General features: G+C 38.0%; 1 protein-coding gene across 1 annotated transcript; it reads left to right on the top strand.

Annotated features, from left to right (window-relative positions):
• Positions 1-10,542: 10,542 nt before the first annotated feature.
• LOC107191474 (zinc finger protein 36, C3H1 type-like 3) lies at positions 10,543-13,653 on the top strand. Its single transcript, XM_015580535.1, has 2 exons — positions 10,543-10,597; positions 13,067-13,653. The coding sequence occupies exons 1-2, from the start codon at positions 10,543-10,545 to the stop codon at positions 13,651-13,653; spliced, it is 642 nt and encodes a 213-aa protein (XP_015436021.1).
• Positions 13,654-15,239: the final 1,586 nt, after the last annotated feature.

Here is a 15,239-nt window from a genome sequence, read left to right on the forward strand (position 1 = left end):
AGTTCCAAAGAAAAAAACTCAAAAATTTTGGATATGTGCTGCAATATTGGGGGTGATTTGTACAGAGGTAGAAGCTTGCCACATGTCCTGAAAGTTTCATTATAATTGACGACCCGAAGTTAAGGCCCCTGTAACTTAAATTTTCAATTTAATTCGCTGTTACCAGCACCTTAGTTCGTATCCTTTGAAAATTTACATATATTGTTACATACAAGGAAGCCAATAATTAGGAAGCTACATTGGTACAAGAGGTTAGATTCCTTTAACGCCGGACGGCACCGAATACCGGGCATTAGCTATATCGGTGACAGTTGAAATGCTAGCAAGCCATTATCTAAATCAATAATTATGAATCTAAATATCGATTCATTTTTGACTATTTAACTGGAATCCGGTGCATCGTATAAATTATAAAATGTTATATTTACCACTTTCCTTGATCAAAAGACGTGTGTGTTACGTTATTGTATCTTTCGTAAGTACTTTCTTAATTACCTTTGTGTTTTGTGTATACATTGCACTGGTTTTTACAAAAAAGAATTTGTTTAAGGCGTTCACTGTCCCCTGGTTCGGGACAGAACGGTTTCCCCTATTGCCGGACAGTACAAATCTCATTCTTTCTCTTCATCTCCACATAAATTATTGACTAAAGAGAAAGAAAATAAAAAAAAGAAATAAAGAACAAAAGAAAAACGTAGGAAATAAGCTAAAGGAGATCAGGTCACTGAAACCAAGAGAGACAAACCAGGAGACTCTCTGTGTAGTGTGTTGGGAAAGCAACGAAGACTGGATTCAGTGTTCAAACTGCCAAGAGTGGGCACACGAGGCTTGTACCGATATTCCCGCGTATTCGGTAATTATATTTGTGATCACTGTAAACTATATTAAAACTGTCCTGAGTTAAGTTACTAAGTTTTACTGTGTCCGGTACTAGGGTCCACTTAATGATCTTTCAAAACCATATACCAGAGTGTAATGTTCATTTAAGTTAACTATTACGATAATGTTGATTATATTGTTCCTTTATTTGGAGTTCAAATATTGTTAACTTATAAATAATGCAGAATAAAAAGAGTAAAACATTCTTTCTTTTTATGTATTTAAGGAAAACCTTAAGCCTCCGGCACTAGGGGAACTCCCCCTAATAGTAAGTAGTAGTCAAATTGGCACCTGAAGTTCCAGGAGGTTGCATTGTGGAGGGTATACAAAACAGAATCTGTTACTTCAGTAATCTCTTTGTACATTCACTTTCTTCCCAAACGAACAATCTGCATAACCTTCCCTTCGCCAACAATTTTTCCAACGAGATTCTGCAGCAGTTACAAAGGATCCTAAGAGAATCACGGAACCTCTTCCCCACGGGGGAACCTTAAATAATGCTTCCCAAGCTTCCAGTCGCGACGGGAAATAGGATCGCGCGCGGGCGCGTCCGGATGCAGCTTACCTCGCATTAAATTGGTATCTCGATGTTTTGCGGAGCGGAGTAGTCGAAAGAAAAATGTTATTTCCTGTCATCTGCAAGGCTCCCTTTGGCCAGCGAAACGCGGCGGAGAGGAATTCGATCGAACGAAGAAGCATCGGGAGTTCTCGATGTACATATGTATAACGGTTAGAGAGACATTAGTCTTGATTGACGTTTTGCCATCACTCATGGGGGTGGTAAACATGGTTCTGTCTTCGTGAACTGCTGGCTGCTCGTACATATACAGGGTGTCAATAAGAAATACTATCTAAAATAACACGTTACCTATTGGTTGTATCAGAAAACGTTTTAATGAATTACGTAACATTTTAAGGGACTACAATTTGATTTACAGAGGGATACAATTTGATCCTTTTTTTATTTTTTTTTTTTAGATATTTTATCTTTTTTTGAATGCCTTGTTGTCGGTGAAAGGACAAATTCAGCGACCTATAGTATGATGGTATTAAAAAAAAAATGCATTGACCTTGAAAAAACTCAAGTTTACCTTAATATCTCAAAAAAAAAAAAAAAAAAAAATATGAAAAAATCAAATTGTATCCATCCAATGTATCCCTTAAAATGCTACGTAATTCATGTGAACGTTTTCTGATACAAGGAATAGGTAACGAGTTATTTTGGATAGTAGTTCTTACCGAATCACCCTGGAGGCATACAGGGGTGTCCTATTTGAACAATTCAATGAAAAACATATTCGTTATTCCAAAAAATGTTTCAAGTAGAACTTAGTTTATTGCGAGGGGAACATTTTATGATGGTTACTAATCCAGGTGGACGTGCCTCCGAGATTTCAGGGTGACCTTTGTTGTTTTAACCTTCCTACGGTCTTCGGGTCTATTATTTTTAACTCTGTTACGAATTTACGAACTTTTTCAATTTAACCTTAATCTGGTCACTTCAGAAATGTTCTTAGATTTGCGAAATGTGCAAAGAAATTGTTATTGATCTTGCGTGTTTCTCCTTCCTCCTCATTACTTCGAATTTATTGCTGTGGACCGTAGCAGAGTTACATAGATCTGTATGTTTTCATGTAGATAGACGTATAGCAAATTCTGTAACGAATTCATTGACCTAATATGTTGGTCTTACAACGTCATTCAAGGTCATTTATTACCGTTCAATGCTTACACAAATACTAAAACACAAGTACTAAATTTTGGGGAAATTCAATCAAGGTTAGTCAGAAATGTGAATTTTCTATTGAAATGGAAGAAAAACATGGAACATCCGTAACAAATGTGAAAGCAAACTTCTGTATTTTTCTTCAGTACTTAATGTCGATTAGACAGTTTTTCTTCCTCTCGTTGAGTACTGTAAGCTAAAATTTTTGACACTTTATTTGATCACCCTCTATAAGCATCGCCCTCAAGGAACGGTTACACCGACGATGACCGAATGGGTATACCGTCAGTGGCACATTTTTCCCCTGGGGGCCAAAACTAGATTACTGCTGTTGCCGTCGCTGGGGCGATTCTTGCCCGTCTTCTGAATGCTCTTTGTATTCGACACGTGCACGCTCTTCGCCCCCCACGTTCATCCCTCGGTGCACCCTCTTGTTTTCCACAACTTCGCGTCTACCCGGTAAGCTTATTTCCGTGCCTGGTAATTCGTGGTAATACGGTGTCCGTACGTTTTCGAGTAGTTTGGCGAACGGCACCGATGCTTGGCACCGTCTTGGATTTATTTGGGTGATTTGAGTTCTTTGAGATGCTGGGGTGATCCCAAAAGAAGAACGAATTGAAGGCAAAATTGCATTAACCATTTCGGTGCGGCAATACTTTTGACGGATGGGTCGCGTTTGCGCGGAATATTCTACTGTTTATGGCATTACTACTATTCATGAAACGTGTATACACGTCCATAGTGCTCGTAGTGGCCAATTCATGGAACGTGTTTACACCCCCATGGCGCTGAAAGGGTTAAATTACATTTCGAAGATGTTGCCAGATGTATTTAACGTGGGAGTTGTTTTTAAACTGTTGACCGGTAAAGACGAGTTAATTCGTCATTTGAAAATATTTCTTCATCGTGTAGAACGAGTTAACTCGTTATTTAAGAATATCTTTTCACTAAGCAAGACGAATTAATTCGTCATTTCGAAATTCTTCTTGACTAGGTAGGACGAGTTAACTCATCATTTGGTAATGCTTCTTCACGGGGCAAGACGAGTTAACACGTTATTTGAAAATGTTTGTTCGCCGAGTAGGACGAGTTAAGTCGTCATTTGGAAATGCTTCTTCACTGGGCAAGACGAGTTAACAAGTCACTAACGTTAAAAGATTGTGTATCATTTTTGTTTTTTTATTAATACTCATAAAGGACAATTTTCGAATTTTTTTTTTGCTTTTCTTTTGTCATACTCTGGAATTATCTTAACTCGCCTTTTCGATTCGTCTTTTTTTAGGACTTTTTAAGGTCATTTGCGAATTTTCAAGATACTGTTACTTCTGTTCTACTCATTCATTGAGTACACATAGTGTATCCGTTTCTTATCACAATAAGATGATTTAACAGAAATATTAAGAAGTGATTGCAGTCTGTGTGAATAAGTACGTTAATCTAATTAGATAATTAACCTTCGTGCACTGTTCATCAAAGGATTGTACGACTAATTCTTAAATTAAATTGGGTATGGATTTGAATCAAATTAAGGACACGTACTTAGCTATCATCAGGTTTTAACATATGTAAACCATTAGTGTTAAATTAATTTACGGATTTCTGTATTAAAACTCTGGCTCCGGGTCGAATTAATCCAAAGAACTGTACAATGGTTAATTACTTATTTAAGATACATACAGATTTACATGTTTCTCTTGAAGAGGAGGAACTGATAATGCAAACTTTAAGTTATACAACAGTGATCATGATTATTACTTACATTTCGATTATTTTTTTCGTCAACTAATGGTTTAATGGTATTCCTATTCCAATCACGCGGGGAATTACTATTTTTTTCTATGCAAATTCGTATTGTGTACAAATTCGTGAGTTCTATTCATGCAAATCAAAGTTTCTCGAATAGAACTGCTGACGACGCCAGGACAGTGCAAAGAACACGCTGCAGCTAAATATGTTCGTCGAGTCTTAAGCCGAGGTGTTGCAATGGAATTGTGTCGATCAGCTGCTACACGGTACCCAATGTAGCGATTTAAATAACTTCCTTCGGAAACAATCTTTCGAAAGATATCGTAAAGTTTTCTTTTTTTTTACAATAAAACATTGTACAATTTTGCATATGTTGTAGGACTTGGTGTGTATAAACGCAGCCCAGAATATGTATTAGCTAGTAAATCTTCATCATTGTCATACGAAACAACTTTAAATATTACTAATTTATTATTATTATTGCACAACGAAGCGATCATGTTATTAAGTTGCCCAACTGTCAGTACGTTTTTCATTCGCGCAATTAAATTATGGGAGAAACTAATCGATTTCTAAACAGCAAGATTTACAATTCACTAAATATATTTGGTAGTAACATAATGATGCAAAGAATGAGTACATGTCAATCTGCAAATATTTACATTGTCAGCAGTGAATATTCCACAGTAATAGTTTTAAGTTGCAAGACTTTTATGTCACAATGTTTCAAACGGTGGATCAGGCAGAATCCGAATTTCTATTCGATAATCACCAAAAGATGCACCAAACAGAATGATTCAAAAGTGGTTAAAACCAAAACCAAAATAATCAAGAAATGGACCAAATCGAGTTCAAAATGATCAGGAAATGGACCAAACCAAATTCAATATGATGAAGAAATAGACTAAACCGAATCCAAAATGATGAAGAAGTAGACTAAACCGAATCCAAAATGACTAGAAGGTGGACCAAACCTAGCCCAAAGTGATTAAGAAGTGGACAAAATCAACATCAAAAAAATCAAGAAATGGACCAAACCGAATCCAAAATGATGAAGAAGTAGACCAAACCGAATCCAAAATGACTAGAAGGTGGACCAAACCGAGCCCAAACTGATCAAGAAGTGGACCAAATCAAAACCAAAATAATGAAGAAATGGATCAAACCGAGTTCAAAATGATGGAGAAGTAGACCAAACCGAATCCAAAAAGATGAAGAAGTAGACCAAACTGAATCCAAAATGATGAAGAAGTAGACCAAACCGAATCCAAAATGATGAAGAAGTAGACGAAACCGACTCTGAAATGATAAGAAGGTAGACCAAACAAAATTCACATTTGTCAACGACCGAGAGGTGGATAACCCGAAAAGGTCGATTGCGTTGCACATCGTGAAACAGCCTGTATAATCCGAGCGCATGAAAGTGCATGCACGGCGCGGCTACCGCGTGGGCGTCGGGAGGAACAGAGGCGTCGAATCGTCGTGGAAGGAATTACGATCCCTCTTCCTCCGTCCTCTTCGAGATGGGCCACACGTACATAGGTATTCGGCGGCGCTCCCGCGCGTGTTCTACGCGCATCCGGCTCGCATTTCCCCGCGTGAAAACCGAAGTAGATAATAATAACTGGAAAAAGGGGGTTCTCGTTCGGTCGACCCACAAATTTCGTTTATATTCTACTAAAATTCTCAAGATATTCGTCGCTTTATTGGTACCGTTATATTTTTCGCCGCGACGGGACGCGCGCGCGCGCGCGCGCACGCGTTTCGAAACTTCCGACGTGCGCGGAGAATCTTCCGCGGCTGTATTTCTTCCTTGTTTCGATGTATTCTCGTCCGACGGGTGCCGAACGAGTGAGGTCTTTGAACTGTTATTACGAGTACAGTCGACCCCCATATAACACGGGTTCGTATAGCACGACGTAAAAATTGTAGAAATGCTCGTATAACACGGTACGTAATTTACCATTTTCATATTCAAATGGAAACTATCACATGCTGTGTCTTTAGTATACATGTTACATTTTTTATGATAAATAATTTAGGATAATCATTTTATAAATAATATTCATGAATATTTATTTATGTTCATATGCATATATAATTCATACATCGTGCCCACGTGTAGAAAAGAGTCACAAGATGAGAACATGACATTTTTCAGGGGAGTGAATAGAAACATACACGGTGTCTCACGTAACATTTACCACGATTTTTCGAGTATAGGCGATCTGACGAAAAAGTATTTTAAATAAAAGTTGATCAGTTTTAATTGGCTACGTGTTACAAATTTTTTCAGAAAATGTTCTGGATAAAGTAGTCATGGTGACCTTCATTTTTTGAAATGGTATTACATATTTTTGATTTCATCATAGTATTGTACCTCATGTCAAGACGAGTTTATCCACCTAGTACACTGACCTTGAAATAACCTTGAAATAAACGGAAGAATAAAAGGAACCACTGGGCAAGGGTTTCAAACCTTGCCGAATATAGAAGACAGGTTCCGTAATCTTAACAAAAGTATAATTTGCATTCTGAAGTTATTTGAGCAGATAAAAAATTCTGATCACAGTACGTAGATTTCCCTTGTCAGATATTCAAAAGCTAGTTCCACTTGCAAATGGGCAAAGTCAAAGCCCTTGATGCCTAATCGATAACGCAATCCTAAACCACAGCTCAGAAACTGATCTGTGTATAATATGCACTGCATATAATTCTATCCTTTTTCCCTTAATTACCGTAATCTTTATCCTCATAAATGTTACCAATAACGTACACAAGTCTATCTTCTAATAAAACCGGTATTCCTCCAGTATATATAAATAAAGAAAGATAAAAAGGGTATACGATTTTATAGAATCAATATATCGATGCAAATAAATCAAAACTTTATCAACCGTCGGGATTATCCTAGTTCATTGGCTAAAGATAACGGCACGGACTCGAACTCGAACGAATAAATTGAATCACAACACGCCCGAAGGGGAGACACACCCGCCGAAATCCCGGGGATTCCGCGTCCCCTCGTTCAGGGATAAACATTATTTTTCTTCAATTATCTACGGCCGGGGACCTGGAGTGCCGGTGAAGAGAATAAGTAAAGGGGCATAGCGTTGTATTCCAAATGATCACGCGACGGCATGTGGATTTTTTATCGGCTCGCGAACCGTGAAGAGGAAACGCTAGACAACCGGAGCCAACGAGAGGGAGGCAAATTAGGTATCGTCTTGGACGATGGCCACACCTCTTGCACTCTTCGGTCGTGACAGCCGTCGTGCCACACTGCCGCATCTAAATACCGGAACGCACGATTCATTAACTTCGATGGACGATCCTGGGTAACCTATAGGGGAACATTTTATAATTTCCATAATAACTCACCGTACGTCGATTCGTAAAATGCTAACGACGACATTATTTACGATGTTCAAGGTGTAAACCCATTCGCGTTATACGACGACCAGTACTCGCAGGAACTTATTATGGTACAGACATCGTGTCACGAGCTCAGCTCGCAACGCTGCATTGCTCGATATAAATTCCTATAGTTAAATGCGTAGATCCCTCACAGAAAAGAAAGAAAATGTAAGTAAAGGGTGTGGTGCGTGCTACAGTGGTGAAGAAGAGAAAGTTGTTGGCAATGCAAAAAGTGCGGTTTTGCTCTTTATTTAAAAGAATGTTTTGAGATCTATCATACTCCACAATCATACTAAGGCAACAAGCATACAAAGAGTATTTAAATATGATTCCTCAGTCAACTCTGAAGGTACATAAATATGACACTAATGATCCGATGGTATTACATGGGTTAATTATACCAAGCTCATTCGGATATGATACTTCAGTCAGCTTTAAAGGTACTTATGATGCAAATGGGTTAATAAAAATGTGGGACACTTTCGCAGGATGGCTTCTAGACGTCAAATTGAGACCAAAGTCAGGAATGACGAAACTGCGTTCCAGGCTTCGTTTCTTAGTTATTAGCTGTAGAAAATACGGGCGAAATACACGTGAAATACGTCTGGTGCGATAAGTTACATTACTCGAATAGCCTATTGCTAGCTGATACACGGGTTCAATCGATGATCTAGCGAAACTTACTATCATCCTGTGCACACTGGTTAAGTAAATTCCAGAATTATGTATTGCAGCCACTGTGGCTGTTAATACCATGTGTAATTCCTGGAAGTTTTGTTATTTAATTGAAACTGAGCATTAGTATCGTACGCAAAAGATGTCAGTTTCATAGACTTATGAATAGAGTGCGGATTTTTATGTAAAATCACATTTTCTAATGTAATTCTTGACGAAAACAGCAAAGGTAGGAATTTATTTCTTCTCTTAAATATCTTGTTGGGTTCAGAATAAAGTAGAAAATACATTGCATCTGACGAAAGTTTGTTCTCTTTGGTATTACACAAAGCCCTATTGGCTCTAAATGCATAAAATCCGAGGTGTACTTATGAGTATGTTTCCTTGGATTAAGTGGAACAATAGGAGCCCACACGGTCGCGATCCTCTAATTCTTTTGAGCAATGTAGCTCTTATTCGATCGATAAACGATTAATTTCGTGTATTCATGAAACTTCAGATCCGATTCCATCGACTTCCACAGATTTTCTATTTTGTAACATTAATTCTTAAGTCAAATACGTTCTAAACAGCAGAAAAAATTGTCTTTCTCTACCTCCATTTAGAGACGTTACGTACAGTGAGTGTAAAAAGTATTCGCACACCCTTTAAAACGGAACAACTCTTTTGAAATTGGTCCAAATGACTTGAGTTTTTTTTGCGAAGTTAGAGACATTAATTTACTAAATGATGTGAACAAAAATTTGAAAAAGTTGCTATTGGTGCGAATCGTGAAGAAAATATTAAAGGTCGTGTTTTACAACTTTTTAATCTGAGGCTATAATGAAAATTTAATAAATACATATCGAAGATTTATATTAGTTATGTACATACTGAAACTTTCATTGAAATCGTATAATACAGAAACGAGCGACAGACATCAAAAGATGTGAGAATTGTTAGATTTACTACAGTTGTAGATCGAAAGTCGGGAAAAACTGTGATTTTCAACATTTTTAATCGTTTGTATCTCGTAGCAACGTTAACCGATTTTGATGAAATTTTCAACACGTATATAACTAACATAAATCTTCGATATGTATTTATTAAATTTCCATTATAGCCTCAGATTAAAAAGTTGTAAAACACGACCTTTAATATTTTCTTCGCGATTCGGACCAATTGCAACTTTTTCAAATTTTTATTTCACATCATTTAGTAAATTAATGTCTCCAACTTCACAAAAAAACTCAAGTCATTTGGACCAATTTTAAAAGAGTTGTTCCTTCTTAAAGGCTGTATGAATACTTTTTACATTCACTGTATCATTAAGGTACACATAAAAATATTTATACAAGATGCCTATTTTTTATGATTCAGTAAGAACCTCGGGTCTGAATGCGTTATTGGTAATCGAGGGCTAACCTGATACCACCGATCGAACAAGAAAAATGAATGTATTAGGAGTACCAGTAAGTAATCCACTATTTTTCTGCGAAAGATCTTTGTTTCGCAATCATTCAAAACCCAGTGCTGTCTCAACAATATTCGTATATTTCTTTCCATCATTCTCCACCATTCTGGCTAAACAGAAGATCAGGAAAGTATTCCGAGTATAAGCTGCAATTGCAGTGTATTGAAACCATAGTAGATTACCTATCGGTACATTTAATATTAATTAAAATCGAAGGGGAGGGGGGTAACGGTGTCAAAGGCGTCAAGGAAACCGGCTGGCGTCAGCCAATTGGAAACGAAAGGTACTCTCTTGGGTACGTTTTATCGGAACAGAGAGAGAAAGAGAGGGAGGTTTAGTGATTCGTCAGGGTTGCAGCGGCGTGTCGAAACCCACCAATGAAAGAACACACTCCTCGGGCCTGGATGATCGGCCGAAAATAAGCTGCAATTTTCTAGACGAGTGCACACTCGCGTCTGCTCTCGTAATTTCAGACACCCGCGTGTGTGTATGCCAGCCGACAGAGAAAGAAAGAGGGAGAAAGAGCGACGGGACAGCATTGGGACAGAGGAGGAAAGAGAGCACGAAGTGGAGGTTGGGGATGGTGGGGCCAAAGGGACGATCCGACAAATTGTGGGGAGATTAAGCCTGTTATTCCCGGACAACAATGGCTCGATACGCGGACGAAGAAGGGCAAAACAGAGACAGCAGATGGATGGCAGGTAACTCAGAGATTCCTGGCTACCAAACGTGTGTCTGTTACGTTTGCTATCTTCACGGGAACGTTTTTGCGCGGTGTTTCTTGGCTACTTTCGTTGGAGACGATACAGAGTGCTGGTAAAATTGGGCAAAGAGTTGAAATATTTGAGTGTAGGCGAAAAAGAAGTCGAGTGATCGGGTGCCGGGAGTCGGAGTCGTTTTTTGGATGACTGCTTTGATCAAGTTAGCTACCCGGGCAGTCGAGGATTGTGCACACAGATGGTTTTCGAGATCGATTACTTACACTCATGTTTCGTACACTGAAATAGAAGAATTGATAGAGGTGTAGGATCCGGGGAGGGCCTTGGGCTTTATTAGTGTGTACTGTCTCAATTTGGTTCGAGTTCGGTAGCTTCTAATTTCGACTCAGAGTTATTGGTTATTTATTTCTAGGGAGGAATTGATATGTTACAAATGGTAATTAACGTACAATGAACGTTTGTATTTTTCTACAATCGAAGAAGTTGCCGTTAGTTATCAATGTTATCCTTTTAAGACGATCTTGGAACAGTCTCAACTCGATACGACTTCGACTGAACGTCACTGATTAATAATAATAATCAGTGATTATTTATATCTGTTATAGAGAAAAATTGAGACGTTGTATACGGTAATTAACATTTGAATTTTTCGTTGTTATACTTCTGATCTGCTGAAGTAGAATAATACGTGTTACACTCTGCCTTCTGCAGTTTGAGCAGAACCTACATTGAGTGATCGAATTATTAGAACCACTTGGATAAATTGACGATTTTGCGATTTTAACTAAGTAAGTTGTTTTAGGTTTAATTTTTGTGGTGTATTTTTAGCGAACAATTGTGAATTAAAAATTATTCATTGTATAAATCTTGATATTGTGATTTTATTCAATACAAAGAAACATATTGTTCATACTGTGGCTCTAATAATTTGATCACCGACTGCAAGTGGATCTTCTGTTTCGTCGTGTCGATTCTCGTATTTCTACACCTGAACCTTGATTTGCAAAATATTCGAATTGCACGGTTTCCGTTGAATGTTCTCAGAGAAACGCAACGAAATTTCAGATATTTCGTGTATTTAAGCGGACACAAAAGTCCACATTGAGATTTGCTCAGCCGACTAATTAAAATCTCTAAACCAATCTTTGGTCGGTGACTATTGAACCGGAATATGAGCAGGGTAGACTTCCATAGCGAACCGTCGCGCACAATGCATACCAGTCTCATCGTGTCATTCGACCCCTGATGAAGCTAGCCGGGATGACGATGGCGAAACGTTGGAATAAGTGTCTGCAAAAGGACACAACGGGTTTGTTGCTCGGACACCGAATGCCGGGTCATTTTCTCTTCGCTATTATTTAATAAATTATACGAAAAGAATGCTGACAGCAACATTCACTGCGAAGAATTTTTTTCGATGTTTGCATATACAGGGTGTCCAAATTAATATAGATCGCTTCTACGTTATTATTGGCGATACAAGAAAATGGTAATAAAGGGAAAATTTAGGTTAATTTTATGGTTTATTAAACACTTAGATCATATTCTTGTTTATTTCGAGATTATTGTTAATTTTTCCGTCCTTTAAAAGAAATTGAAAATAATGAAATATTTCGAGATTCAATGCATTCAATGACATCTTCCTTTATGAGGATATGATAGTTGATCTAATAATGAAATTTGTTTTTTACAGTCATCCAAAGGTTCAATTTGTCTTGTGGTGTGTTTCAACACAGTGTGATACAGAATATATAGATCCATTAAAAAGCAACAATAACCTCGAGATTTGCGAAATATAATTTTGACATAATCGTTTTGTCAACCATAATATTAGACTTTCCGAACTGCAACATTATCTTCAACCATATTCTTATAACTGAAATACGTGGTGAGATTTTGGATCGTCACATTACCTGAGACAGCCTGTACATACGGTCACATACGACAATAACTTAACACTTCCCCTAAATTGTTTGAATTTACAAAAAAAAAATGATGAATCCCGTAGTGCTATGAGACAAGACGTTCTTCTGTTTTTTTTTGTCATTTACTGGAGACGCACCAGCGTGATCAGCAATTATTTCAGAATTTTTATTTTGTCGAAATGTTATATTAAATACGTCAACTTACTTTCCGAGGTGACTGTACATTTAATCTTTATTATGGGTCAAAATGGGTTCGACGACTATGTCGCAGCCCGATCATGCAGCATTCGGGTATCAATGGTCGAGATACTACTGATGGGTCCATGAACAAACAATTCCAAACATGTTGGGTGCCTTATGAACACGAAGGGTTTGAACAGTTCAACTCTAGTTTGATCTTGGCAAGGCGTTCAAACTGCAGGTGATGCTCAAATTTTTCAAACAGTTTAATAAAACGTTTCAAACTTCAAGCTGAAGCTACTCTAAACTTTTCAAAACAGTTTCATAAAACGTTTCAAACTTCAAGTTGGAGCTGCTCTAAACTTTCCAAACAGCTTAATAAAACATTTTAAACTTCAAGCTGAAGCTGCTCTAAACTTGTCAAACAGTTTGATGAAACGTTCCAAACTTCAAGCTGGAGCTGCTCTAAACTTTCCAAACAGTTTAATAAAACATTTCAAACTTCAAGCTGAAGCTGCTCTAAACTTGTCAAACAGTTTGATGAAACGTTCCAAACTTCAAGCTGGAGCTGCTCTAAACTTTCCAAACAGTTTGATGAAACGTTCCAAACTTCAAGCTGGAGCTGCTCTAAACTTTCCAAACAGTTTAATAAAACATTTCAAACTTCAAGCTGAAGCTGCTCTAAACTTGTCAAACAGTTTGATGAAACGTTCCAAACTTCAAGCTGGAGCTGCTCTAAACTTTCCAAACAGTTTGATGAAACGTTCCAAACTTCAAGCTGGAGCTGCTCTAAACTTTCCAAACAGTTTGATGAAACGTTCCAAACTTCAAGCTGGAGTTGCTCTAAACTTTCCAAACAGTTCGTTTCAAATTTCAAACTCAAAACGCTGTAACTTTTTCAAACAGTTTAAAATATTTCCTCGACCCGTTTAAAAAGGTTTACAGTCTTTCGAGCTTAAGGTTTGAATTGTTTCATCAATCTGTCTTATAAGTTTGAATTCGACCTCGCGATGTTTGAACACGTTCGAACTGTTTGATCATTCACCACTACATGGAAGACGTATACAAGTCGCTCACAATTATTCAGTAAAAATCGATAAAGCGAATGGTAAAAATGTGTCTGGCCAGAACCGTCTCCTCCGAAACGACAGTATCCTTGCGTGCCAACCCGACACTTTGGCACGGTGACACGAGACTAGTCCCCATATCGGTTCCGTTCTCCAACTCCAAATACTTTTCTACGACCCTCGAATCGATAACTCGGGATTGGGCGGGCAGAAAGAATGAACCGATTGCCGGCTGAACCGATTCCCCAGACTGGTCCCATAAAAAACCAATGACTCGGAAGAGGAAAGAAAGAGAGAGAATCGTTCATCATGATCTCGAGAGTATCCTGTCTTACAATAATCCTCCGATCCTGCGGTCTTCGTAGAAAAACCTTAAGACGCATTGGCTGATCGATAACAGCTCTCTCGATCTGCTGCGGCAGAAATTTCTCAATCGTCGCGATAAAAAGATGAAAAAAAAAAACAAAGTTTACAGGCAAGAAGAAGAAGAGGAAATCCACTTGAAGACGCCGACGATACGCATATTTACGATCGCGATTAGACCCTCAAAGCGGCCTACAGCTTCCCATTATTTCATAAGCTTAACGCCATCGCTCTATTTCCCGTATCTTCCAGGGGCGCCGTTTTCGTTTTCTTCCTATCTCCGTCAGATAGCAGGTTACACCCGTTTCATTGTTTTTCTTGCGGCACTAACAGAATACAGCCACGTATGTAGTAGTAGGTACTCCTAGCCCATAGGGCTGTGAGATAGGTTATCGTGATTCACACCTCGATTCTATAAGGTTTCCCTGGAATTCGTCTAATTTATCGGGCCTCTTGCGACGCTCCCGTCATTCCCGTAAATTCCGGTTTATCTACGGATTTCACTTTACCTCCTCCCGCCATCGAAATATTATCCCTTTCTTATCTGGAAGAGTTGCTGGATCTTTTTTTTTTCGGAATTTAGAGCATCGAACGTAGGGTCGGAATTTACAGCGAGGTTCGATGTAGAATGATCTTTTTAGAGAACCAGGTAATTATGTAATATGTACATTTATCGATTGTGAGTACAGTAAGACCTCGATTAAGCACACTGGTGAAAATAAAATATCACTGTTTATTGTACAATATTCTAATGTGTGTGTCGTGTTACCAAAAATCCATTTGAAACATATTTTTACCATGCTTAAAAGTTCCGATAATCGAGGGTTTATTTTATTAGGATACTTATCGAACAGAAAGTGTCTGCATTTGCAGTAAGTAATCCAAATGTTTTGTCAAATTCCACATTTAGTTTCGAAGAGGTCAGGAGCCTATGAATTGAAATTTGTATTCTTTCTTCGATAATGGCTGCCATTTTGGTAGGGGAAGAAAGAAGCAAAAATATGTTTCGAATTCAAACTATGTTAATGGTCTGTTAGGAAGAAGTAATAGATTACGTATTGACGCACCTAATGAAAATCATTAAGAAAT

Source organism: Dufourea novaeangliae, unplaced genomic scaffold (assembly GCF_001272555.1).
Source record: "Dufourea novaeangliae isolate 0120121106 unplaced genomic scaffold, ASM127255v1 scaffold269, whole genome shotgun sequence".
NCBI lineage: Eukaryota > Metazoa > Arthropoda > Insecta > Hymenoptera > Halictidae > Dufourea > Dufourea novaeangliae.

What these genes read in the sequence shown, in the direction of transcription:
- LOC107191474 (XM_015580535.1), top strand. Translation starts at nt 10,543, where the DNA reads ATGGCTCGATACGCGGACGAAGAAGGGCAAAACAGAGACAGCAGATGG. An exon ending in AGACAGCAGATGGATGGCAG is followed by an intron (nt 10,598 to 13,066) that starts GTAACTCAGAGA and finishes TCAAACTTCAAG; the next exon opens with TTGGAGCTGCTCTAAACTTT.